This window comes from Tiliqua scincoides, chromosome 1 (assembly GCF_035046505.1).
Source record: "Tiliqua scincoides isolate rTilSci1 chromosome 1, rTilSci1.hap2, whole genome shotgun sequence".
NCBI lineage: Eukaryota > Metazoa > Chordata > Lepidosauria > Squamata > Scincidae > Tiliqua > Tiliqua scincoides.
In genome coordinates, this window is record NC_089821.1 from 131,524,519 (window position 1) to 131,550,905 (window position 26,387).

The 26,387-nt window shown below is 43.3% G+C and overlaps 1 protein-coding gene across 5 annotated transcripts in view; it reads left to right on the plus strand.

Moving 5' to 3' along the window:
* Positions 1 to 1,759: 1,759 nt before the first annotated feature.
* Positions 1,760 to 26,387, plus strand: part of AGAP1 (ArfGAP with GTPase domain, ankyrin repeat and PH domain 1) — a 389,814-nt gene continuing 365,186 nt past the window's right edge. For 3 of the 5 annotated variants that reach the window (XM_066637250.1, XM_066637243.1, XM_066637258.1), the window contains exon 1: positions 1,839 to 2,068. In XM_066637250.1, the coding sequence (XP_066493347.1) occupies positions 1,894 to 2,068 (175 nt within the window). In that variant the 5' untranslated portion in view covers positions 1,839 to 1,893. Of the gene's footprint in view, positions 2,069 to 26,387 lie in introns of all 5 variants that reach the window. The other 2 variants (XM_066637277.1, XM_066637268.1) reach the window with 2 other exon arrangements.

Here is a 26,387-nt window from a genome sequence, read left to right on the forward strand (position 1 = left end):
AGCATCATCAGATCTTTCCACAAGGACATGAAAGGCACTGTTGTCTTCGATGGCTCCACATCAGACCCCTTTGACATCCGAAGCGGAGTGAAGCAGGGCTGTGTTCTTGCGCCAACCTTGTTTGGGATTTTCTTCACTGTCCTGCTGAAGCAGGCCTTTGGAACTGCAACAGAAGGCATCTATCTCCGGACCAGATCAGACGGAAAGCTCTTCAACCTCTCCAGACTGAGAGCAAAGTCCAAAGTTCAGCTGAAATGTCTGCGTGACTTCCTCTTTGCTGACGATGCAGCTGTCACTACCCACTCTGCCAAAGATCTCCAGCAGCTCATGGATCGTTTTAGCAAGGCCTGCCAAGATTTTGGACTGACGATCAGCCTAAAGAAAACACAGGTCATGGTTCAGGATGTGGACTCACCTCCCTGCATTACAATCTCTGCGCATGAACTGGAGCTTGTCCATGACTTTGTGTACCTTGGCTCAACGATCTCCGACACTCTTTCTCTCGATACCGAGCTAAACAAACGCATCGGTAAAGCAGCTACCATGTTTTCCAGACTCACAAAGAGAGTCTGGTCCAACAAGAAGCTGACGGAACATACCAAGATCCAGGTCTACAGAGCTTGTGTCCTGAGTACACTTCTGTACTGCAGCGAGTCATGGACTCTTCGCTCACAACAGGAGAGGAAACTGAACGCATTCCACATGCGCTGCCTCCGACACATCCTCGGCATCACCTGGCAGGACAAAGTTCCAAACAACACAGTCCTGGAACGAGCTGGAATCCCTAGCATGTATGCACTGCTGAAACAGAGACGCCTGCGTTGGCTCGGTCATGTTGTGAGAATGGATGCTGGCCGGATCCCAAAGGATCTCCTCTATGGAGAACTCATGCAAGGAAAGCGCCCTACAGGTAGACCACAGCTGCAATACAAGGACATCTGCAAGAGGGATCTGAAGGCCTTAGGAGTGGACCTCAACAGGTAGGAAACCCTGGCCTCTGAGCGGCCTGCTTGGGGGCAGGCTGTGCAGCATGGCCTTTCCCAGTTTGAAGAGACACTTGGCCAACAGATTGAGGGAAAGAGGCAAAGAAGGAAGGCCCATAGCCAGGGAGACAGACCAGGGACAGACTGCACTTGCTCCCGGTGTAGAAGGGATTGTCACTCCCGAATCGGCCTTTTCAGCCACACTAGATGCTGTGCCAGAACCACCATCCAGAGACAATACCATAGTCTTCTGAGACTGAACGTTTCAGAGCGGGGCGTGTTCTAGGAGTCCCGCATAGCCACGCGCTTCGCCGCATTTCGAACGCAACGACGTCACACCCGCGGGCGGTGGGTGGGAAAGAGACCGATCAAAACAAGTAAGGGCACTCAGAGCCATGTAAACTACAATTCCCAGAAAGCCACGGGACGCTCCCCCCTTGCCCTTCTCCCGGTTCTCATGTCCGCAGGGAGCATGTTTGGGTATGGAGCGTGATGACGCAAGGGGGTGTGGCCGGCGTGTGCAGGAGCGGAGCGGAGGCCTCATTCTTCGCGTCCTGATTAGTGCGCTGGGCCGGAGTGGGCGGGGCCGTCGGAGATTGGGTTGTCGCTGGGTTTTTGCGAGGGTGCCGGGCGCGCCACCAGCAGCGGCGGCGGCGGCTCCGGAGGCCCGGCGGGGTGTTGACTGCGAGCGGCGGCTCTCCATGGGGCGGCCGCTGTGCCCGGCCCCCTCCTGCGCCCCCAGGCTTCCTCGGCCGGAGCGGGGATGAACTGACAGCTCGGGGGCTTGGCGCGTGCCGGCTGCCGGGCTGACTGGCCGGCCGGCCGGCCGTTGGGGGCTGCCGTCGGCCGCCTCGGCCGGTGGGTCTGCGGGCGGGGCGGTCGCTGGAGCGCCTGCCTCGCCGCCCGCGCCATGAACTACCAGCAGCAGCAGCAGCAGCAGCTGGCCAACTCGGCGGCCATCCGGGCGGAGATCCAGCGCTTCGAGTCGGTGCACCCCAACATTTACTCCATCTACGAGCTGCTGGAGCGGGTGGAGGAGCCGGCGCTGCAGAACCAGATCCGGGAGCACGTCATCGCCATCGAAGGTGGGTCGCCGCTTCTCAGTCGCTCTCCGTCCCGGCTGCATCCCCGCAAAGTGGGCGTCGGGTGGGAGCTTCAGGCTGCACTCCTGAGCACTCTTTCCTGTGAGGAAGCCGCACTGGGTGGAAGGGGACTTGCTGCTGAGGAGGCAGGCAGAGGCTTGGGCCCTCAGGCTGCAGACCTGAACACTTGTTCCTGGGAGTAAGTGCTGTTGACTGACTGGAATGGGACTTACTTCTGAGTAGGCAGGCGTGGGATTGGGCTCTAAGGGCCCAATCCTATCCAGCTTTCCAGCACTGGTGCAGCTGCACTGCAGCCCCGAGGTAAGGGAACAAATGTTCCCATACATTAAGGAGGCTTCATTACATTAATACATACATTAATGCCCCCCACCATAGGAAGCAGTGCATGCTTCAGTGGCACTGGAAAATTGGATAGGATTGGACCCTAAGTCTGGAGTTGTACTCCCTCTGTCCCCACTTCTCTTTCCCTTGGGCGTGAATCTGGTGCAGGCTTCCTTGGGATTAAGGCTTTTTTCAATGTAAACTGAATTCAGAGTAAAGTGTCACAGGATCACTGCACATTCCCTGTTCAGTTGTGCCTGCTGACCTATTCCTTTACTGCTGTATTTATACAGGGGGTAGTAATATGTATTAATGGGTATTTAAGCAGCACTTCAAAAATGCTGCCCTGGCATTGTCTTCTCCATACCTGCAGTAACTCAGGTAGGTCAGTATTATTCTCCTCCTGTTGCAGATAGGGGCCCAGAGAGGCAGGCAGGCCGGCCACTCATCCTGCCTAAGACCACGAGTTTGAGCCACTGTAAGTTCTTGCGGGGTTGGGGGGAGGCAGCGGGGGTGGGTAGAAGGCAGTGGTGCGATCCCCAGGATTGTGTGGCTCAGGGGGCTGCAGGGGCTTGGGAGCACTTACCCAAGCCTTCTGCAGCCTCCCCAGGGTGCAGGGAGCCCAGTGCGAACCTTTGTTAGAGCTCCCTGCATCAGTGAATGTAAAAGCAGAGATATCGCACCCTGCCTCCACTTTCACTTCTGCGGGGAGCCCTAACAAATGTTTGCACCAGGCTCCCCAGACCCTGGGGAGGCTGCAGGAGGCTTGGGTAAGTGCTCCCAAGCCCCTGCAGCCCCCTGCCTCCAGGCTGCCCCCACCCTTTAAGGGGGCAGAGGCCAGGGCCCACAGGCTGGGATGTCACGGTGCCTCAGTTTGAAAAGCCCTGACCTAATGAGTTCATCCTGGTGATGTCGGGACTAGGACTTGGGCAATGTTTCTCAGACTATGTGTCAAGACCAACCAGTGGGTCGTGAGTCAATTTTTGGTGGGTTGCAAAATGTTTTTGAAATATTAAAAAGAAAAAAACTTTTGCAAGCACCCTTGCCCAGTTCTTCTTGCATTAGAAATTTGTTAGCTGGAATGCTAAGCTGTGGTATAATCATCATATCCCCAAATTAAAATGTCACCTTTTCCTAGTTTCTCTAATAGTTAGATTTGTCACATCGGGGTGTGACTAAAAACTTTCCTGTCTGATGTCCCTTTCTGTCATGATATCACTTCCAGGTTAATGACATCACTTCTGGTGGGTCCTGACAGATTGTCGTTCTAAAAAGCGTGTTCTGGTGCTAAAAAGTTTGAGAACCACTGCTAGAGACTTCTTAAATCTTCACTCAGTCTCTTAGCCACTACACTACACTTGCTAAGGTTCATTTCTCCCTAGTGAGTGAAAATGCCCTTCTTATTCAGTGTAACTTTGTTAACACTGGTTATCCTTCCTTATGTTTAACCTTGTCTAATTGGATCCTAGGCAAAAAGTCATCTTTTAAAGTAGGGGCAGAGCAACTGTGTACCCTTCTTTACCCCAGCATAGTGTCTTTTCAAGTGGCTGTTGCTGTTGTCTCTTCTGCATTTTGTTTTAGACAGTGAGCCCTTAGGCAACATTTGTGTTAATAATGCAAAAATCATTTATTGATTCATTTTGCTATACAAACTGCTTTATGAACAACTTTTTGTTGAAAGGTGGTTTGTGTATTTTCTTTAATAATAACTGAAGGAATATATTATAAAACTGTCTAATGTGTTCTGTATACTATCAATATGGTAAGCTTCATAGGTTCTTAACTGTTACCTAGTTTTTCTCAATTGGGTAATGAATTTTTCTCTTCAGTGAGAAGAAAGAAATTTGAATAAAAAGAGCATAGAAAGCAGGCTTCCAAGGTGGAGGCAGAAGTTAATGTAAGAGTAACTTGGTCTTAAAGGGCTCTTCTTAAACACAACTGCCTTAGCAGCAGGTGGTGAGATGGTACGGAGTCCACATGTGCCATTTTCATGTTGCATGTCAGATATGAACTTGCACGATGCAGCCTCTTGTGGGAGGATGGTTGCTTGCCTGTCATAATGTGCAGCCTGGTAAGTGAGTCTCCAGAGAATTGCTGCTCTGCAGAGCCTGGAGGATATCATTGTCGAACTGGTCAGGGTGTGGAAAGATGAAAAGATTCTCTTGAAAATAGTTCTCAGGGTATGGTATCTAGCTCTGTAAGGGAGGCTTATGTTTTGGTGACAGCTTGAAAGGAGCAGATGTGCCAAAGTTTGCAACAGTTCTTTGGGAAAATGAGCAGCAATGCAAAACTGCTAATGTTCACTTCTCAGTATAGGCAAATTGGAAATTCCTCTCTTTTTATTCTATTTTTCTTGGTTTCTCTGTACCATTGCAAGGGAAAAGGGAATAGTTGCATTGAAGAAGTGGTCAGAGCTGATTGATGAAGAAGCGTTTTCTGTGTTTGATGAAACACAGTATGTTTAGTGTGTTTTGACTGAACAGGTGCTACTTTGTTTCTGGGACAAGTACTTCATTGGTAAAGGCTTGTGTTAATTACATTTTCTCTTGTTTTGCTGACCTCAGACTCAGAATTGTAGCATAATAATTAGCTTAGAAGTCTGCACGGTATTTATCTGTAGGTTGGAGTAAAGTGTTCTTATTGCAATTACTGAGCTTATTCTAATTGACTAGTCTTGATTTTTGTGTGTGTGTGCATTACTTTCTTTGTGCATGGTCTTCATGCGTGCTGTTATCCAACCTGACTCGTCCTTGAGGGTCATTGGATTGCTCCCATGTGCACTGATTTGGGAGTAAGCCCCTTTGAACTCAGTGGGACAACTAAGTTTAGGATTGTTTGTGAGCTAGGAAGGAGTTCTGCTGAGATTGTTGGTTTGAAAATACTTTACTGGCTAGGGAAGGTGTCAAGAAAAGACCTCTGAAGTCTTAAAGTAATTCATGTGTTCATGACTAGAGCTATCTGGTTTGGTGTCAACTGCCAATCATATCTGCTCTGCTTCTGTGATTTTATTTTTAATTTTTGTATCGTTAGCTGAGTATCTGCTGTATCAGAGGTAACTTAAAACATTGTTTTTGGATTATTTCTTTTCATAAATCTTTGTGGAATTATATACTTTTGTTAAAAAACACAAAGTATATCTCTTCTAATCATCAATCTGGGTACAATAGTAAAACCCCCTCCTGCCCCAGCATCAGTGCCCATAGATATAGATAGTACCCACATATAAGTACAAGTTGTACTTTTGTTTGGTGGTCTAAGCCAGGGGTGTCAAACATAAAGCCCGGTGGCCGGATGCAGCGTGCAGAAGCTTTTTGTCTGGCCCTCGGGCTCTCTTGAAATATGATCAAGATTTGTGTATTTTCTCTCCTGTCACTAGCAGCTAATGAGTTGCTACATGAGAACAGAGTGTTTATTTCTGGTTTTGGCCTGTTTAATGACATCACTTCCTGTGTAATGACATCACCTCAGGCCCTCAGCAGGTATCATGGATGTTTTTCAGCCCTCTGTATGACATGAGTTTGACACCCTTGGTCTAAGCTTTAACATTTGCAAGGCGGTCTTTGAACTTGCCACATGTGATGAGATAATGTATTGCTGCAGTCATTCTGATATGATAGCACTTCATTGTATTGCTTGTTCAGATTAGTCTTTTGAAGTAACTTGAATTTTCTGTTCCTAAATCTACAGGAAGGAAGAACACATATTTGTTCCTATAGGACAGGGGTTGGCAACCTTCTTTGGCATGGGGGCCAGACATTGGGTATGTCAATAATAAGAACACATGAACATTTGATACGCATGTGCCAACCTCCCGATTAGACAGTAGATCTAAAGAGGTGGGCACAGGACAGAAAGACACATGCCCAGGTGAAAGCCTAGCTTCTAAATACAGAATTTGGCGAGAAAGGGAAGCCAATTAAAAATGGCCACCTATACAAATATAAGCTGTAGGTATCTCTTTATGGTGCAGGCAATGTAAGGGTATGGTACTATGCACACATTCCTTGGAATAGGCCTCATTGAACACACTATGATTTCTGAGTAGTCCTTATAGGATTTGGTTACAAGTCTGTGGCATGGACACAATACAGGCATTCTCTTTTAGAAAAGCACCTATTCACGCTTCAGAAAAGTATTGTAGCATCTACAGGAGGGTGATTTGATCTTATTGGTACATTCTGCATATGTAGCATGTTAATGGAACAAAAAGGCAAGCCAGCTTTGTGAGTAAGTCTGATGCATGGTAATCATTTGTGATTATGCACCTTGATGGTTGTGTATAAAAAGGGATGGAGGACCCTAACTTTCTCAAGCGTCCTTTAATGAGTAAGAACTGTCACTATGTGACCAAAGGAAATAGAGAGCCAGGATGATATAGTGGTTTAGGAGCTAGACTTAGACCTGGAAGATCCAGGTTCAAATTCTCCTTCAGCAATGAAGCTTCCTGGGTGACCTTGGGCCAGTTCTCTCTCAGCATCACCTACTTCACAGGGTTGGTGTGAGAACAAAAGGAGGGAAGGAATTAAGTACACCACCCTGAGGACTGTTAAACTGTTCATATGACCACATGACAAACTTTTTCATATGCATGAGCCTTAGTCTAGCTATGGGGAGTTCTTGGCAATGATTTTGTCAGTGCAATGATGCCCTCACTCTGCACTGATCTGAGAGAAGATGCTTTCAACGCAACAAGTGACAGATCCTGGCTGGGTGGGGCTGAAAGGAGTGCAGGGAGATCAGATGATGATGATGATGATAATAATAATAATAATACAGGTATTTCTATACCGCCTTTCTTGGTCCTCAGATTTCTCCTTAGACTTTATTCAAGGCGGTTTACATAGGCAGGCAATTTAAATTCCCGTAGGGATTTTTACAATTTGAAAGAAGGTTTCTATCTTTCAAGAAACCACAACATTCAGATGTTTCTTTCTTGATCTGGTCGCACATTATGGCCTCCATCCTCCCACGCTCAGAGCAGATGGAATAGCTTGGCTCAGCTTGTCAGCTGCTTGAAGGTCGCACGGTGCCAGTGGCCTCGAACTGGCGACCTTCGGATGTTATCTTCGGGCAAATGGAGGCTCAACCCTCTAGACCAGACCTCCTGCCTGATGGAATTATCAGCAATGGGTGGGTGGGAGGAACATGACAGATGAAGTGAAAAAATAAGAGGATGAAGAAGGTAACAGGGAGACTGGAGGAAGAAACACAAAGGAAAAGAAGAATGAGAAGAAAGGACCTGCTTGGTGGAGGCAACAAGAGAGTGAACCTAGCCCCCTCCCAAGCAGACATGGGCAGTCTGCCTCAGACAGACATGGAAAAGCCTCTCCTGGTGAGATGGAGGCAGAACCCCTGAACTTGGTGGGGTAGTCCCCAGGAGGACAGGACCCTGGGCGTGGGATGCCTCACACTCCAGCTTACCCCTGAAGAAACTCTGCAAAGGGAGCTGAAGGGAATTGAATCCAGCATCAGTCTATCCGAATCAAGCATTTTCCATCAGCTTGCTCAAACTTTTCTCTCTGTTTTGTCTAATGACTTTTCTTTTGGATTTAATAAACTATTGTAGGTACTTTTGTATAAGAAGAGAATTTTTAGTCTTGAAATTTATCCTGAAAGCCTCGGTTGGCTTATCCATAGGGTCAATGGATACATTAACCCAGGTTTTCAGTATAAATTTTAAGACTCATATGACTTAATTTGTGATGTCCAAGCCTAGACTTACCTAGGGTCTAGCATGGGTCTAGACTTACCTAGACTTACCTAGGGTCTAGCAATCTAGCATGGCAGATTCCCCCCCCATCAGTGATCAGACCACAGCCTCTGTGTCCGGCTGCACAGAGCTTGTGAGCTGAGACTGTGCAATCCTGAGGCTGTGGAAGTATTTTCCTGCCCCTCCCCTCTTCTCCAGGTGTAGCACTGGCAACAAAAATGCTATTTCTTTTTAGGGATACGGGCTGGAAATTGTCGGGTGGTGGTCTGCATTCGGCCCACGGGCCATAGGTTGTTGATCCCTGATTTACATTAATTCATTAATGTTGCATGAATGCGTCAACAGGAAGTAGTTAAAACCCTACCCAGGATTTGATGAACCACTGTGAAACTACCTCTGGAATGGTATATTAAATTTTAATTTAAATTGAATATTGAAATTTTCTGAAGGTGTGTTGTGAAGACATGCCTTATACATGGCTAATCAAACTGCTGTTTTGGCACAGCAACTGTCCATACACTGAGTAATAAATAGTGTGGTCTGATTTTGAAATTGTGTGCAGTCCTAGCTTTACTAAACAACTCTGATAGTTTGTCATAATAAGCAATGAAGAATTCTGCCAACATAGTGAACTATGATTGCTTACATGTTGTTGGCAAAGACAGTTACCTCCTGATTTATTATTTCTTCCTAATTCTCGTTAAACTAAAAGATGTACTGTACAGGCCAAATTCAAGAGGCCCAGGCTCTGTCTTAGGGCAGTAAGTTGTGGATTTTGGATGGGGATTCACACTTTCGATAGAGAGGCTCCTCTCCTCCTCTAAGAGTGAAGAAGTTGGACGGGGAAGGGCCGGAGCAGCAGCATCCTGGAGGGCGGCTCGGCCATGCCACGTGTCCCTGAGCCGAGGGGGCCAGCGCTCAGGCCCCAGGTCAGCTGCGCGATCCCTCCCTGCGCCCCCACTTTGCTCAGCAGGAGCCCCCGCCTGGTCAAAGCTCAGCCCAAGCAGACCAACAGCCTGGGGGCTCAAGCAGCAAAGGGCAGTCCCGTTGGAAGTGGAGGAGAAGCGAATCTGCTTCTCCAGGGAATCCCCATTCACCGTCCACGATCTCTGGCCATTGAAGGTGATTGTGCAACAACTAAGGAAGCACCTGAATATGAAAGCAGCAGCACCACCTCTGCTAGAACACCCTCTACACTGGCTGGGGAGGTGAAGACCAATGAGCTGCCGCCACCACCACCATGCAGAATGCGCACGGCTTTCACCGTAGAGCAGCTCTGCAAACTGGAGAGAATCTTCAGAGGGCAGCAGTATCTGGGGGGTTTGGAAAGGAGAAAACTGGCGGCTTCTCTGAACCTCACATATGCTCAGGTCAAGGTCTGGTTCCAGAATCGCAGGATGAAGCTTAAGCGAGAGCTCCAAGACTACTGCCGAAGGCTCCATTCTTTGTCATCCTTCCCTCTGTTCTACAAGCAGCGGTTCCCATCAAGCCTGCTCCATGAGTCTACCATGTATCCGCATGTTCTGTCTCAAGGAGTGCCTTTTATACCTTCCTCTTTGCAATCTGGCTCTTCCTTCTCCTTGTATCCTTACCTACAACATCCATCCCATCTACCCTTCGCATCTGAACTGCCTTACCACATTCTGCCCTAACTCTCAGTGCCTCCAAGTACATGAAGTGAATAATAAGCCTCCTTCTCAAACTTCTAAATTAAGAGATGGAAAGGTATTATATACGATTGGTTTGTAAAGAAGATTTTCTTTTTTTTAGATTGTGAGTCCCTTTGGGACAGGGAGCCTTTAGTTGTTTGATTTTCTCTGTAAACTACTTTGTGAACTTTCCGTTGAAAAGCGGTATATAATTAATTAATTAATTAATTAATTAATTAATTAATTATTTCTCATTTGCAGCTCAATCTTTCATAACTAGTTATAAAACATCCCTCATCAAGGTATGTCTTGGTGGAAACTGTAAGTGCTTCTCTGACCACAGAACTACAAAAGTGATCTTTTCTAAGCAGTATGAGCCTTCAATGTGGGTAGCTTGAACAGACTACTTTCTTAATGGTAGTAGCTAATATTAGGGTCAAGAGTTTGTTATTGCTTGAAAGATTATTTAGACTGAAATAAGTTTTTTCACTACTGTGCTTCACATGCGGGGTACATGCTAGTGATTCTACGCGTATCTGTAGCAGAACTGAGGCTATCTCAAACACTTCAGAGGCTGCTGGGGTGATGGCCTCACTTATGCCGGTATGGTTTGTACTGCTGAAAGATAGGAATTGCTTCTATTTTTAAAATTATTGTTCTGTCAGATTGCTGATTTCATATAATTACAACTTCTCAACTGTAGTGTCACAATTGCAACCTGCAGTTCCTTCCTTCGTGTAGGAGCTTAAAGACCTATGGTCTGTTGGATAATGTTCAGCTAAATGAAAATCTGCATTCACCTAATAGTATCTAAAAAAAAAAAATGTAACCAGGGTCAAGCATGAATGAAAGTGCATGCAAGCAGGAAGTCTTGGCTGACCTTAACAAATGAAGTGTTTGCTCCACTGGTGTTGAGTTCAGGAACAGTGATTGTAGACTTTCTAGCTGCTAGGTTTATTCCTGGCTTCCTGCCACAAATGCAGGAATGGCATCCTCCTGGCTTCAAACTTATTCACAAACATTTTTATATAGCTCCATAGAAGATACGAGAGAGAGAGAGAGAGAGAGAGAGAGAGTGTTTTTAAAGCCAGTGCTTCAGGATTGCCCCTCTACTTCCTCCACAACTCATCTTTTTTTTTTCTTCCCCCCCCCCAAGCCTTCGGTATGATCCCTGAACATTCCTGCAACATACCCTAAGTATCTGCATATGAAATAACTGCATACTGTTGGCACTGCTCCCCTTCCCTTTGTCTATTGTCTCCCTTGTGTCTGTCTTAGATTTTGACCCTGCTGGGGCAGGTGCTTCCCTTCTCTTGTGCTGTGAAGCACAAGAGAAGACAGATAATATAATAATCATTAATACATTATGTATGTCTTGTACAGGTTTTGACTTATAACCCTCAAACAAGGAGTATTTATGTAGGAGACAATACCTCATTCTAGGAATAACTAAATGTCGCCGGACTTCTATCTGCTATTGACACCATTACTTTCATCCCCATTAGAGGCCTATTGGCAGATACAGTACGTACTTGCTTTTCCACCCTTTGAAACTATCTTTAACTCGGTTTGTGTTTTACTGGGTCATGTGGTGTTTTACCAAAGTTCATATGTGAAACTCTAAGAAGTTGTATATGTAGGCTTCATTATGCATGTATGTAAAATCAGAATGAAGTGATGAGTACCTGCACACCTCCATCACACCCCAGTTTTGTGCAGTCAGTTGATCTTCAGTAACTGCTTTTAACCATATTTGTCTCTAATTACTAGTGATGTAGGGAAGAAAAACTTCCTTTAAGGCCAAATTTGCCTTGCAGAATTTAGCATTTCTATATGTTAAGTAGCATAATGAATAGATACAATACCAGCCAAACTCAGCAGTTTCAAAGTTGTAATTAACTTTTTTCTAGGCGACTCTCCCTAAGAACCATGCACATAAATACACAGATGTGTATTGGATGCTTAAATTATTATGGGGCAGTTTTCAGGGCTTGTTCCTCCAATTTTAAACTGTGAGTTGTCCAAACCTTTTGTGTTGCTGTTTGCATTCATGAAAAGTTGTTCCTAGTTATGGAGTACTGCAGCACAAAAGTTAGAACACAACCCTGTGTAAGGAAGTGGTTGCTATTGATTTGTTGAATCTTAAAATATTTAAGTCTTCCAATTGTCAGCATTTCCAACTGAAACTTTTAATTTGCCTGAATTTAATTTGCAACATTGAAATAATGTGAAGTGTGCCCTATTGATTTTTTCCTGATCAGATCTCTCAGTTCAGCTACTTTAAGTAATTGGTAAACCATCTGAGATGCAGAATGTAAAATTAAGACAGTGTACTTCACTTTTTTTGTTGACTAAATAAAAGTCAGATATGACAAATGGGCAGTTTTCCTCTTTCAGATCTCTTTTCTGTTTCTAGGATGGGGGTGATATGGCCCAGTTAAGCACCACTGCTATACTCTGCTCACATTGGTCCCATTCTCATCTTGTGCTTGGCTCTGCTCCCATGTCCTTCTCTGCTACCTGTAAGCCTTTTCTTCTTTGCTTGCTGGTTCTGGAATGTTACTTCTGCTCAGTTCTTTTTGTCCCTTCTCTGTGTTAAATGGATAATTTTTTCCCCTTTAAACCTTAAGTATGACACTTAACATAGTGCAGTACGCCCATAGCCAGATGAATAATTGGTAGAGGGGGAAGAGAACTGTGATAACGAAATGAAAACACAACACTGCTTTCTGCAATTCTCATTTTGGTATACAAATAAATCCAAAATCTGCACCAAAAAAACCCCCATTTTATTTAATGGAGGGAGGATGCATGAGTAATGTCTGTGGCTGCATTTGCTGATGTCGCCTATCTGGTACACTTTTAAAGCAATTATAATTCATAATTGTAATATGAATTTTGAATAAAAAATAGCACTGCTTTCTGGAAACTAACTCCTGGAAAATGCCAAAATCTGAAAAAAGTCAATTTTCTCCCTCCTCTAATAATTGAGGAAGACTTACTTCAACAGCTCACAGATGTCCTGTAATTATTGTGAATGCACTTTTACTACTGAGCTAAAAGGCCCGGTTGGTTGTTGTCTTATTGCTAAGGTGTCATTTAAAAAAAGTTGCATCACCTTTGACTCAATCGTGTTTATGTTTGTTTTTAACCTGGTAATGAGAAGAAAGTTGAATGGGTCAGTGTTGCATTATCTGTTTGAAATAACTCAATCTTAACCACAAATTGGGCAGCAGTAGCTAAGAGCCCAATCCTATCCAATTTTCCAGTGCTGGTGCAACTGTACCAATGGAGCATGCGCTGCATCCTGTGGTGGTGGGGGGGCAGTCACAGAGGCGTCCTCAGTGTATAGGAATATTTGTTCCTTTAACTCAGGCCTGCATTGCGGCTGTGCTGGAAAGTTGAATAGGTATGGGCCCTGAATCTGCTGCCATATGTTAGCCCTATCTCTGCTTCTTATTCTTGCAATTCAACTCATAAACAGGTCTCTCAATCTTTATCCGACAAAAAATAGAAATGGTAAAGAGCTTTTTGACAGCTTAAAACTATTCTTGTTGAAGTTTATGTTGGCCATAACACAGGAGAAGCATTCTTAAACACTCTCAGAGGACAGAGTGCAGCTCTAGAAGAGGAAGAGGGGCCCCATTTTGTGAAACATGCTGTCTGATGGATAGTGGGCCCCCACACTTTCAGGGCACCTTCATTACACGCTCCCTTTTACAGTGTATCTGATTTTGTGTTTTTCTCTACAAATTTATGTGAATATGGATCCTAAAGGAGAGGAGAAGATGAGAATTTGTGGGAAAAGTGGAAAAACAGGTGATAGTTGCTCATAGTTTGCAACTAAAGCTTGAGATGCTAAACCTCATGCTAAAATGTGATACTAGAAGTTCTGGTTCATTTTTGTCATTGGCTTTATTAATGCAGTATAATAGAACAAACAACTTTTTCCTTATGGTATTAGGTGTTTGGGGTGATTTTTGAGTGAACTTGAAATGACTTTGGAAAGAGTTACAATTTTTCCCATGGAAGTTAATGTAGTAGTTGTACTTATTATCAAGACTTTCCACTATAAGCATTGTTTTCAGGATTGGATTAGGTATGGATAACAAGGGAAGAGTGTAGTATTGATATTTATATTGAGGGGGATGATCATACTGTATACTGTATGAAATATACTGTAGATACTAGTCTATAAAGTGAGAAATTTCTACCAATAAATCAAGCATAGATAGTCTCCTCGTCTTATCTGCAGGTCTCTCAGATCAGGGCTGCTTAGGTGTGTCCGGCAGCCAGGAGAAGCTGGGAAAAACTTTAAAAGTGCCTGTGGAGGGTCTGTGAAGTATCTGAGGAACATTCTGAGTGATTAGTCGGCTTATAAACAAGCTGCTTTGTTTACCTTTCACAGAGGCTCCCTTGTAGAGTCTTCTAGGCTTGGAGTTAAGGAGCATGCTCAGAAGTGCTTCTTAAAATGACAGTGAACAGTATAAAAAGTTGTCTGGCAGCAATGGAAGCAGGGTGTAATGCTGAGGTAAGCTGTTTGTTGCTTTAGATTGTGTTGCATTTGTTATGGAAGGTTTTTAAAAGTGCAAATGCTTTTCTGCAGTTTAAAATCTGGATTTTTTTAAGCAATTCAATGCAGTGTTCAGTTTGTTACTTTAAGGGAGTGATGGCACACAGTACTACATAAGCACTTCGTTAATGTCTTCAAAATCAGTGGCGAGGCTTAGATTCTTTTCCTCCCTTTTCAATCACGCTCCAGGACAAGCTGCAGCTCCTTCTCACAAGCACCATTTCCCAAGTTTTACCCCCAACTTATCCAAGGGTCATTGAACATTCCATGATTTTTGGCTGAAAACCTGCCCTCGCCTTATCTGTGAGATCAACTTGGAAGCGAGTATCTACGGTAGTTATATAGTAATTATACAATGGGACCCTGGTATCTGCGGATGCCACTGGATACTGGGGTCCTAGCGTAAATGTGTGTAAACAAAAAAGGCACCAGAACTGGTGTCTATCTTGGCATGGCAAAACTGTGAACGTTTTCAAGGTTCTTAGGGCTAAATATAGCTCTAAAGACCCACTTCTGGGTCACATGGAGGTTCTTCTCTCCTCCCATCATCAACCCAGAATACATCAGTATAGATTCTATACCACATTCAGCCACTAGATGGGGTTGTATGTAATGCACTTGTTACATGCGTATAGGCATCCCCCACTCATTTGACAGGTAACAGACCGGAGTAGTGGTGACAAGTGGATACAGTTGAAAAATGGAACCTGGTCTTTTTTTAATTTGCAAATGTTGCTTCCAGTGCTTTTTTAGCTAGCCAACTGCAAACACCTTTTTTTGTCTTGCAAATTTCTGTTTCACAAAGATTTCTACAAATGGACTCTCATTAGCACCTTCAGGAATGGGAATAGACTTGGAGCTATAGTTGGCATATTCTCTCACACTCACACCAAAACAGTTTGAATCCCAGTGTCATACAAAGATGAACTGCTCTACCCCTGTTGCTGATGAACAGCACAGGGCTGACTCCTGTTTCCAGCTTGCAAATGTGATCTTAAGCCAGATGTTCAGATTGTGAACATCGAAGTTGACCAGATGAACAAACTGTGCTTGTTGCCAGAAGGAGTAGTCACCATTGTATGTCTGGTGACTGAATATAGGAACCCATGGATTTGTGTTTTTGTTTTAGTGTTTAGGAGTTCTTTGTGGATGAAATGCCTAGTCTAGTATCTGAATACCTTCTGGTGTGCAACTTGGTGGCTTGATTAAGTGAATGAACATAAGGGAGCCATTGCTCTTGGGTTTCCTCTACCCTCCTCTTGCATGTGAGAGGAGAATGCTGACAGTGTCTGCTTTCACTTTAAGAACACATTGCAGTTTACATATTGTATATGGTCTTGAAGAACTGCAGTTTAACTAAAGCTATTGATATCCTAGTTTGTTCTAATTATAGTTAGTTAACAAGCAAACAGTAGTTTTCATTTTCTTCTTCTTCCCCACATGTGAGAAAGGAGAAGAGGGTAATGGGGAGTGAGCAAGTTCAAGCTCATTTATGTAGCATTCCATATGGTGTTTCTATCCTGGTCTGGTGCAGATGGAACATCTTCCAAGTAATGATTGAACTATAATTGAAGATAATCAGCTTGATCTGTTGTGTTTAAAATAAAAAAGTCAATATATTCAAACATCTAAGGATCAAATTCTCTGTTAGTAATCTACAACTTTATGTGTACTACATAGTTTTCAATTTACTTTAGAGCAGTGTTTCTCAAACTGGGTTGGGACCCACTAAGTGGGTCACAAGCCAATTTCAGGTGGGTCCCCATTCATTTCAATACTTTATTTTTAATATATTAGATTTGATGCTACCCTGGTAAGTGACTATATCTGAGGAAATGTTACAGACCTGTACTTTTAACAAGCTACTATGTATATACTTTTAACAATGATAGTCAATGGGACTTACTCCTGGGTAAGTGTGGGTAGGATTGCAGCCCAGGATAGTTAAAAATTTTCTTGCTTAATGATGTTACTTCTGGTGGGTCCTGACAGATTCTCATTCTAAAAAGTGGGTCCCAGTGCTAAATGTGTGAGAACCACTGCTGTAGAGAACTCCTCTGGGAAGGAGATCTGTGATTTTTCTAATATTGCTGTGCATGAATTCTTGGAATTCAAATCCTATAATAGAATTTAGTAATCTCACACCTAAGAGTTAAATATGAAGTGAAGGCAGTACTTTAATTACAAATGTATTGCATCAGTCTGTGCTGTCAAGTCATCAAGAACAGTAATTGGTCTTGACAGACCTTAATGAGAATGAAGTCCTAGTGATCCTGTTGAAGGACAGATGTACACAACTTTGGAAATGAATACAGTTGGCTAAATTAAATTTTTGGTTGATGTGGAAGACCTTATTATCCTTGCTTCAGTTTATTTAACTGTAGTAGGGATATAATACTTCTCAAGGCATAGAAACTACTTGCCTATGTCTGATAATTTATTGTGATACAAAATGTTGGAATAATACCTATGTGTGAGTAAGAAGATTGTGGGGAAACATCATGAAAGTGAGTAATTAATAGTACAATTTCAGTTGGAGAAGGAACACTTTTAAAGGAATAATATGTCTATATAATTAGGGCTTAAAATGATTTAGGACTTCACTAGTAATTCCTTTTCCCCTTATGACCAACATAAATATAATAATTTATGCTTTAAGAGAATTTCTCTTGTATCTAGATTATATTACAACATTCCAGTTCTTTGAAAAATAGAGAGAGTTGTAAAATGACCTAAAGCAATTCTAAAACTGCTTGAAGTCTGAGGTTCATATTTGACAAATTGATCTTTTATTCACAGCATTTGTACCTTGTTCTTAAATCAGCAAAGCTGAGTGATTTGCAGAAAATCAATCATGGGAAAAATGTAGTAAAAATAGGTTGGATGGGTGGAGTTATGCTTAATTGGCTGCTTCATGGGGCTACTATGGATACTGTGAGGGGGAGGGGCCTAGTTAGCTTGTTTAACCCTGACCTCTGTGTACATATCTTCAGGGCATATATAAGTATTCTTGTTTATAATTTGTGCACATCATCTTTCCCTGGTAGTTCAATGGAGCTGTGTATGAATTGCTTTTTGCAATTAATGTTAAACCTTTGGTTATATTTTATTGGTTACTAAGCCTAATTGCTGTGTGTTAAAGATTTTGCTTACTTGTAAGTAGATCTTGTTGAATGAACTATTTTTTCCATGTATTTCATCAGAACCTTATTATTTGTGAAGAACTTGAGGTGTACTTTTAAGAATGTGCTTATCTATTGAATTATTGGATAGCAAAAATGTTATTTTTTCCCTCCAGCATTGTTATAATTGTTCTGTAGTCTGATCATGTTATCTTAATTGTGGGTAACTGTATAGCTCAGTTAATTCGTTCACCAGTGCAAGGTTCTGCTAAATTTTCATGATATTGTAGCTGCGATCTCTCTGTAATGATGTATAGTACAGTATACATTTTTATTACTCAGATGAATATTAAACAGAGTTATGCTATGCTAAATTCAAAATAAGCAAGTTACTGTTTTCATTTTGACACTGTGAAAGCAATTGGTCCTCTTGTGAAAGCCGAACTACTTTCAATAATGTTTCTCTTCAGTTAAGTTTTTTTCAATTAATGTTAATTATTAAAAGGAAGAGTGGATTATAGATGCTGCTGCTGCCCCCTTTAGGATAATGGAGTTAGTGCAGGCAATTGAACTAATAACAGTGTTCTGTACTGCAAATGCTGGATAGAATTATCTTGAGTTGGCTGATTCTTTACAGGCTGAAGATAAATGTAAACCTAGAATGCAAATGAGGTGGTCTGTAGAAATGTAAGCATAGGGTTATTTCCCAGGTTTAATTAGCTATGGCTATGTTTCATTTATTTCAGTGGGACATAGTTATGACATCTGCAGATGAACCTGACTAAACTTAAGATACAACTCATATAGTATTTTTAGGAGCTATTAACATTTTTTTTAGTAAATGCAAGTTTGACAGTTGTACTTGCAAGTCACACAAATCTGGTTTTGCTCTGTCAATCATAGGATTAAAATGTCCTGTGCATGACTAATTCGTTTATTTCTCTGTGAATGGGATGTTATTCTAGGTTAGGCATGATGTTAGGGATGGTGTCACATTGAGACTTAACTGTGAAATTTTCATCAAATAGGTAGGCATTCCCTATAAAACATCATCACAGTTGTTTTTGTATAATAGACCCCTGATGTCTTGCCAAGTGTATAGAAATGCAAAGACTTAAAAAAAGAAATTTCCTGCATTTTTGTGATTGTAGTATTGGAATAAATTGACTTGGAAAAAAATGCAGTTGAGAAAGTTATAGGGAAGTCATATCAGTAGTTTGGGCTTGGAAGTTTTTAGAAGGAAATCTAAATTTGGGTATCTGTTCTTTATCATCCTGCCTTGAAAATAACAGGTTTTTTTTTTTTTAAATTGTGTGTGTGTGTTTCAAATCTGACTTTAATATTAAATTTATTTAAGGAACTTATTCCCTGCCTTTCCACCCTGCTTAAGGCCCCTCAGGCAGCTAATAATACAAGTCAGATAAAAAGAACGTGCACTACAATACAATACAATTGATTTTTTTTAAACTGATATTTTCTGAAAAGTTCAAGGAATCTTTCAAAACTCAGTTGATGTGTCTCTGTACAGACCTTTTGAAAGTTTGGATACTCTTAAATACTATCAATAAATCACTGATTCAGAATGACATTTTTTAAACAGGAGGAAATTAAGGACCCAATCCTATCCAACATTCCAGCACTGGTGTAGCTGCAGTGCAGCCCTGAAATAAAGGAACAAATGTTCCCATACCTTGAGGTGACTGCCTTTCCACTACAGGATGCAGCACGCATGCCCCATTAGCACAGCTGCACGGGCCCTGAAAATTGGATAGGTTTGGGCCCTAAGTTCTGTTTCTAAGTACCACAGTTTGTTTGCCCTGACTTGTGAGGTAGTCTGCTTTCACACTTGTTGAACCAAGGAATTTGGGTACATCTACACAATCATAGAAACTCCTTATGGCAATTCTAAGATGGGAAGGGAATTGCTTGGGGTTTCCCTGAATCTACAGCAGTGGTTTTCAACCGCTGTGATGTGGCATACTGGTGTGCCGCGAGGCTGCCTCAGGTGTGCCGCAGGATCAGAGGAGGCAGGCAGCAGCTGCATGCCCGTGTGTGGGAGAAACATCTGCTTTGAGCCTCCTGTGGCAGGCAGCACAAGCAAGGGCGCAGCCAGGGAAGGGGCTGATTGTGGCTGCTTTGCATCCCATGCAGCAGCTGAAGAGTTAGCTTGGAGCTTGCTCCTGCTGCTGAGTACCACTCGGGCTGCAACCTGATCCTCACTTTCCTGGGAGTAAGCCCTGTTGGCTACTATGGGGCTTACTTCTGAGTAGACATGCATTGGGTTGGGAGGTTGTTGCCTGCCTGCATGCTGATTGGCCAACAAGAGGAGCCAGGAGGAGGAGTGAGTGAGAAGAGGGAGCCAGAAGCAGGCAAGCAGGTACATAGCGAGTGAGTCTGCTGAGGCCCCCAACCTAAGGTTTCAGGGTCCCTGAAAGTCCCTTTTCCTTGCCAGTTTGCCTGCAACTCCCCAAAGCAACCTCCCCTGCACTTTGGGGCTTTTAGAGGAAGGGCTCTCGGCCACAATCCTATCTACACTTTCCTGGGAGTAAGCCCCTTTGACTATAATGGGGCTTTCTTCTGAGCAGGCATGCATAGGATTGGGCTCTGGGGTGCTATCCATTCACACTTACCTGGGAGTAAGCCCCATTGACTATAATGGGGCTTCTGAGCAGGCATTGGGCTTTTGGTTGCACTCTTTTTTTTTTTTCTCAAATACACAAGCAGGCAATTGGCACTTCCCTCTCTTCTTCTCCCCCACCCCACCCCCTTCCCCAGGAATATTCCCCCCCCCCCCAAAATCTCACAATCACGGTTAGCAAATCTCTTACTGTCCCTCCCCTCACTTGTTAGCACCTTCCAAAGATACAGATTCACTGCCTCACATTCTCTCTCTCTCTCTCTCTCTGTCTCTCTCTCCCTCTCCCCCATGCCTAGTTTCATCCTGTACCTGTTTCAATCATGTCTTCTCACTGCCCCTCACCCACATTCTCCACTATGTGATCAACCTGCCCTGTCTTTGCCAACACTTTCTGGCACTTTTGATAAGAATTTGAACATAGAATTTTTCCTCCTTTTCACAAACCACATATACTTCCCTCTCCATGCTTCTTATCAATTTTTTTGTCATGTAATGATTTAATTAATTTTATTAATTCAGGATTAACTGTAATGTAGTAATTTAATGTAAGTAAAAAACTGGTAGTGTGCCTTGACAATTTTAGTGCCTTGTCAGTGTGCTGTGAGCTGAAAAAGGTTGAAAATGGCTGATCTTCAGTATAGAGTGGGATATTATTATAAATTACAAGCTGGAGCATCTGAGCTGATTTGCATAACACATGTGTAAACTGTTATTGCAGTACAGCATTGGCTTGAGGTACAGTCAGAAGTCTGCAGTGGCTGCTTCTGTGAGCTGGATGGACTAGAAACTGCTTCTTATGGAAGCAGTTTGCATTTTCTGTGACATTGTTCAAAACGGAATGGAGATTTTTGGATGTTGCTTGCCGTAGTGTATACATATAACTTTAATTGATCCACTCTCTTTTGTAAGTCTGTCTTTAGGTCATCAGAGCCCTTTTATATTCACAGGCCTCTTGGAAATGATCATTTCTATTCTACAGTTAAAGCTTGTGTTTCTCAAACTTCTTAAAAATTATTCGAGAGCCTTGAAGGGCCTTCCGAGTCTCTCCCCAGTCCATCCACAAACTTGTATTCTACAGGTAAGCATATGGAGACCTTTGAGCATTGCTTTATATGCTTTATAGCCTTTACATCCCGTGTGGCCCATTGATTCAAGGAAGTATATAGCAGTTTTCCTATATGTTGATAGTTCGGCCCCATCAGAGTTCACAATCTTATAGAAGAAATTAATTATTGAAGGGACTGGAAAGGCCAAAGAAATCAAAATAACATAGTAAATATAGCAACCCTCCAATTTTTCATATTTTTTATATTGGCGTTCCTCCAAGGAGTTCAGGATGGTGTATGTGGTTCCTCCCTTCCTTCTGTCCTCACAATAACCTTTTGAGGTAGTTGAGGCTGAGTGATAGTGGTCACTCATGGTCACTCAGACAGCTTCGTGGCTGAGTGGAGATTTGAACCTGGATCTTCCAGGTTTAAGTCTGCCTCCTGAACCACTACACCATTGGGCTGAGGCACTTTTTAAAGTGGTATCCTCTTATGTTTAGCAGGGGAAGTGCAACCATTCATCTTAACCCCAGCATGATTTCTTTTCCAGGGGCTGTTGCTGGTGTCTCTACATCTCTTTTTAGACTGTGTACCCTTTAGGGCTAGGGAATCATTTATTGATGTGTTTTGCCATCTAAACTGTTTTGCTGTGTAACTGAAAAGCAGTACAGGTGTGCCCCCATATCTGCTGGGATATGTTCCGGGGGTGCTGGGGTTCTGTGCATACAGCAGCTATTCCCCCGTGCTCTCCCATATGCCCATTGCACCATTTTAAACACTTAACTGGGGTGAAAATTGGCTCTATTTTCACCCCGGTAAGTATTTAAAATGATATGAAGAGCTTGTGGGGGGCACACGGGGGTTGGGGGCAACCCCACACTCCCTGCGAGCCCCACATGTGCTCATTAAACTATTTTTAAAACATAACTGATGCACATTTTTGCTTACACTGACTGCCTTTGCAGCTGGGAGGAAGGAATGAACAGCAGTGAGGTCTTCCATATTGACCTCACTGGTGTTCTCTGTAACCATTTTGGCTGCTTAAGGAGAACCTACCGAAGATTATATCTTTGAATATTTCCGATTAAACCAAGTTAAAATGTGATGCATTTTGGTTAGCATTCTCAACTGACCAGAGAAAACTGGAATTAATCTAAACAATATAAATGAGGAGTGTCGTATACTTGGTCTCACTCCCAGGGTTTTGGGGTGCTCAGAGTTGTTGGTTCTGAACCCTAGAGCCCTCAAAGATCCCTGTTCGGTAGTACTGCCACCACCCTGTAAGAGCCAGTGCCTCAGTCCAGGGACACCGAGACCCTCTAGGCTTAACTATATCCCTTGTAGGCACTGAGCACTTTCTGTACTTAAAGTCTCAGTCCTCAAGTTACTAGTCCACAATTAGGATTTTTGGTAGCTTGCTGAACGGCTAGGCAGGATTCTGAACCTTTGTCCCCAACAGACAATGAACCAACATGGTAAAAGGATTTTTACTTTATTAAGTACATAGGGTTACAAAAAGTTACAAAAGGCAGCAAATGCTAGAGGCATAAAAACTACTAGGAAACATATCAGCATAAAACAACAAAGCTAACTGGCTAACTCTATTATTCTGACTCTCACCTGGGTCAGCTTCTTTTGTAGATCCTCAAGTCAGTTACCTATGGGCCACATGTTCCTGGCGGGGCAGGATTTGCACCCACCACCTTTTCCACCAAGAGACAAAGACCAAAGACCTGTCCTCCGGAAGTGGGGCTGGAAGCTCCTCTCAGCTCTTCCCTCCCCCCCTGGAGATCTACAGCTGCATTTCATCCTTGATGGGGGTCTTTCTGGCTGCCTAGGTGCTACATGATCACCTTCCATTGAGTTGTAAATTCTTAGCAGCTAGGACTGCAAGCCACTTCTGTGTTACTGTTTTAGCTTGGTTCAGGCTTTACATGTTACTAGGCCTAAACTGTACATATTCATGACCAGGAGGAGGAGAGAAGCCCTCGACCCTCCCTGCCCGCCGGAGCAAGGTGGGCAGACGAGCAGCACATGCGTAGAAGCGGCTGCTGGTGGCCAGCTGGCTCGCTCGTCCTCTGGGGGCAGGAGCAGCGCCGAGCTGCGTGGGGAAGCGGGTGCAGGAGCAGGAGGACCGGTTGCTGGCGCACGGCAGAGGGGAGGCTCCCCCAGGTGCACCCTGCCGGGCATGAAGGGGTGGCCAGGCAGCCGGAGGGCAGCTGCGATGGGGAGGCGGGAGGAGGCGCCCAGGAGCCCCCCGTGCTGAAGGGCTGCACTTGCCGCCCGGCCACAGGTATGCAAGCCAGGCAGCGTCCGCAGGGGCACGAAGATGGCTCTGGAGAAGGTCTACTCCATGCTGGAAGTGTTCTTAATAACCATTAATATTATTAAGTGTTCTTAATAACCATTCTGGTGGTGGAAGGGATTGCTGTGGCTCAGAAGACTCAAGGTGGACAGAATTTTGGCAGTAACCGCATGGCATCAACCCAGTGTAGTGACTGGGTGCGAACAAGCAACGGAGGTCATTTTGCTTCACCAAACTTCCCTAATTTCGATCCAGGAGTCTGTCTATATTTTAGAAGCTGCCCCACGTCAAAGAATAGAGCTGACCTTTGATGAACCGTACTACATAGAACCCTCATTCGAATGTCAATTTGATCACCTGGAGGTTCGAGATGGACCTTTTGGCTTCTCCCCCCTCATTGATTGCTACTGTGGTCAGAAAAGTCCTACCCTAATTAGATCAATGGGGAGATTTATGTGGATAAAGTTTACTTCGGATGAGGAGCTAGAAGGAATGGGATTTAAAGCAAAATACTCATTTATTCCAGATCCTGACTTCACATACCTAGGAGGTATTTTAAATCCCATCCCAGATTGCCAATTTGAGCTCTCCGGAGTTGATGGGATAGTCCGTTCCAGTCAGGTAGAACAAGAAGAGAAGACAAAGCCTGGGCAAGCAGTTGATTGCATATGATTGCATATGATTAAGGCTACTCCAAATGCAAAGATTTATTTGAGGAATAAGGAGGATTTGTGAAGTATAGCACATTGCTTCAGGAGTTGGACCTGATAATGTCAGTAACAAATATGATTTTAAGTGAGAGAGTGTATGTGTGTATAAGGTTTTTATTTTAATGGCAGTAAGATAGATCTCCAGTGAATATTTTGAAATTAATATTACCTAGTACAAAACATGTTGGGCATTTATGTGTCTGTTTTGGTAATGAGAATGAGGAGAAGGGAGAGCATTTAGAACATTCATTAGCTTGCATCCCTGAAGCTGCATATTGCATGTTCCATTTCTCTTATTTTCCGTTCGTTGATTCCATGTGGATTTTAAAAGTGGGGCACAGATGCACCTTTGGTGTTTAATGCATGTGCATAATTATAAGCATAAAATCACAGTAAATAATTCATGTTAGATGGGATCTTGGTGCCTATAATGAGATCTCCTGGGCAAAACCTGAAATACTTGGCTCATTTCAAATACACGTAATGCTTTATGCTGCTGATTGGATAAAAATGACATTCAAAGTAGCTGTTAAGGAAATGGAGGAAAGTTTATAAAACTTGTAAATAACATAATTCTCAGATAAAAGGGAAAGCCAGGCACAAATGAACAAAAAAAATTGATTTGCTGGCTGCCAGTGGTACTCTGATGGGTGGGCTCATGTATAATTCTGATGTTTGTCTGCATGTGTACAAGCATACATGCAGACACGTCACTAGGGCTTGCATCACCTGGCGTGTGAACTCATTGTGTCACCTCCGTGGTGGATCTCCTCCTTTAACAGGCCATACAGAATAAATTCCAATAACATAAGCACCACCTAAATGCAGTGATATCACCAGGGTTGGTGTCACCCCCATTAACTTTATTTATTTTAATAGATGGCAGTACAGGTCACCCAAACAAAAAAAACAGTGGCCAACTTGATGACGTTCACACAATTGAATAAGAATTCTAGTGTTAAGTGTTCTAGAATTCATGGAAATGAGAGCTGACTCATACTAACATTTGATTTGGTTCCCTGCTGTGTCATAACACCTCACTGGCTCTTGGAACAGTCAATCTCATTGGTCAGTTTTGTATTAAGCTAATGCATTTTTTGTTACAAAAGGCAGTTGTGCTTTTCTTTTCTGGTTATTTGGCTATAACTTTTGATAGGATAATGATATTTCAATGTATTTTGTTTTGTTAAATTCTTCATGAAATTCCACATCAAGTGATATATACCATGATGCTGGTATTTGAAAATACCAGGATCTTCACAGTTTTGGCCAGTTGTGGTGTCATTGCTCCTCAAGGATGTCCCTGTGATGCCACTGCATACATGGGAGATTCCAGAGGAGTAGTCCTGTTTTGGTTGATTACGGTAAAGTTGATTACGATAAAGATGATTAAGGGCTGGGGCACCTTCCTTATGAGGAAAGGCTAGAGTTTGGCCCTCTTCAGCCTAGAAAAGAGACGCCTGAGGGGGGACATGATTGAGACATACAAAATTATGCAGGGGGTGGACAGAGTGGATAGGGAGATGCTCTTTACACTCTCACATAACACCAGAACCAGGGGACATCCACTAAAATTGAGTGTTGGGCGGGTTAGGACAGACAAAGAAAATATTTCTTTACTCAGCGTGTGGTCGGTCTGTGGAACTCCTTGCCACAGGATGTGGTGATGGCGTCTAGCCTGGACGCCTTTAAAAGGGGATTGGACAAGTTTCTGGAGGAAAAATCCATTATGGGGTACAAGCCATGATGTGTATGCGCAACCTCCTGATTTTAGAAATGGGTTATGTCAGAATGCCAGATGCAAGGGAGGGCACCAGGATGAGGTCTCTTGTTATCTGGTGTGCTCCCTGGGGCATTTGGTGGGCCACTGTGAGATACAGGAAGCTGGACTAGATGGGCCTATGGCCTGATCCAGTGGGGCTGTTCTTATGTTCTTATGGTTCTTAATTCAACATGCGAACAGCTTTGTAGCATTTTTAAGTCCGAACTGTGATATATGCTTTTGTGAGGGGAAAACTCTAAAGACCTGAGAACCAGTAGCTGTGTTTAATGTTCATCATATGTATGAAAAGGAACAGAGGGCAGAAGTGCCAAGAACTTCTCTATGATATAGTTATACTTTAGTTTTCATTTCTTGCAAACTAGCATGACAATTTCTGAACCATGACAAAATGTATGTGAATTAGCTGTGTTTGGTCAGAACACGTTCAGTTTCCTCTCCTGTTGT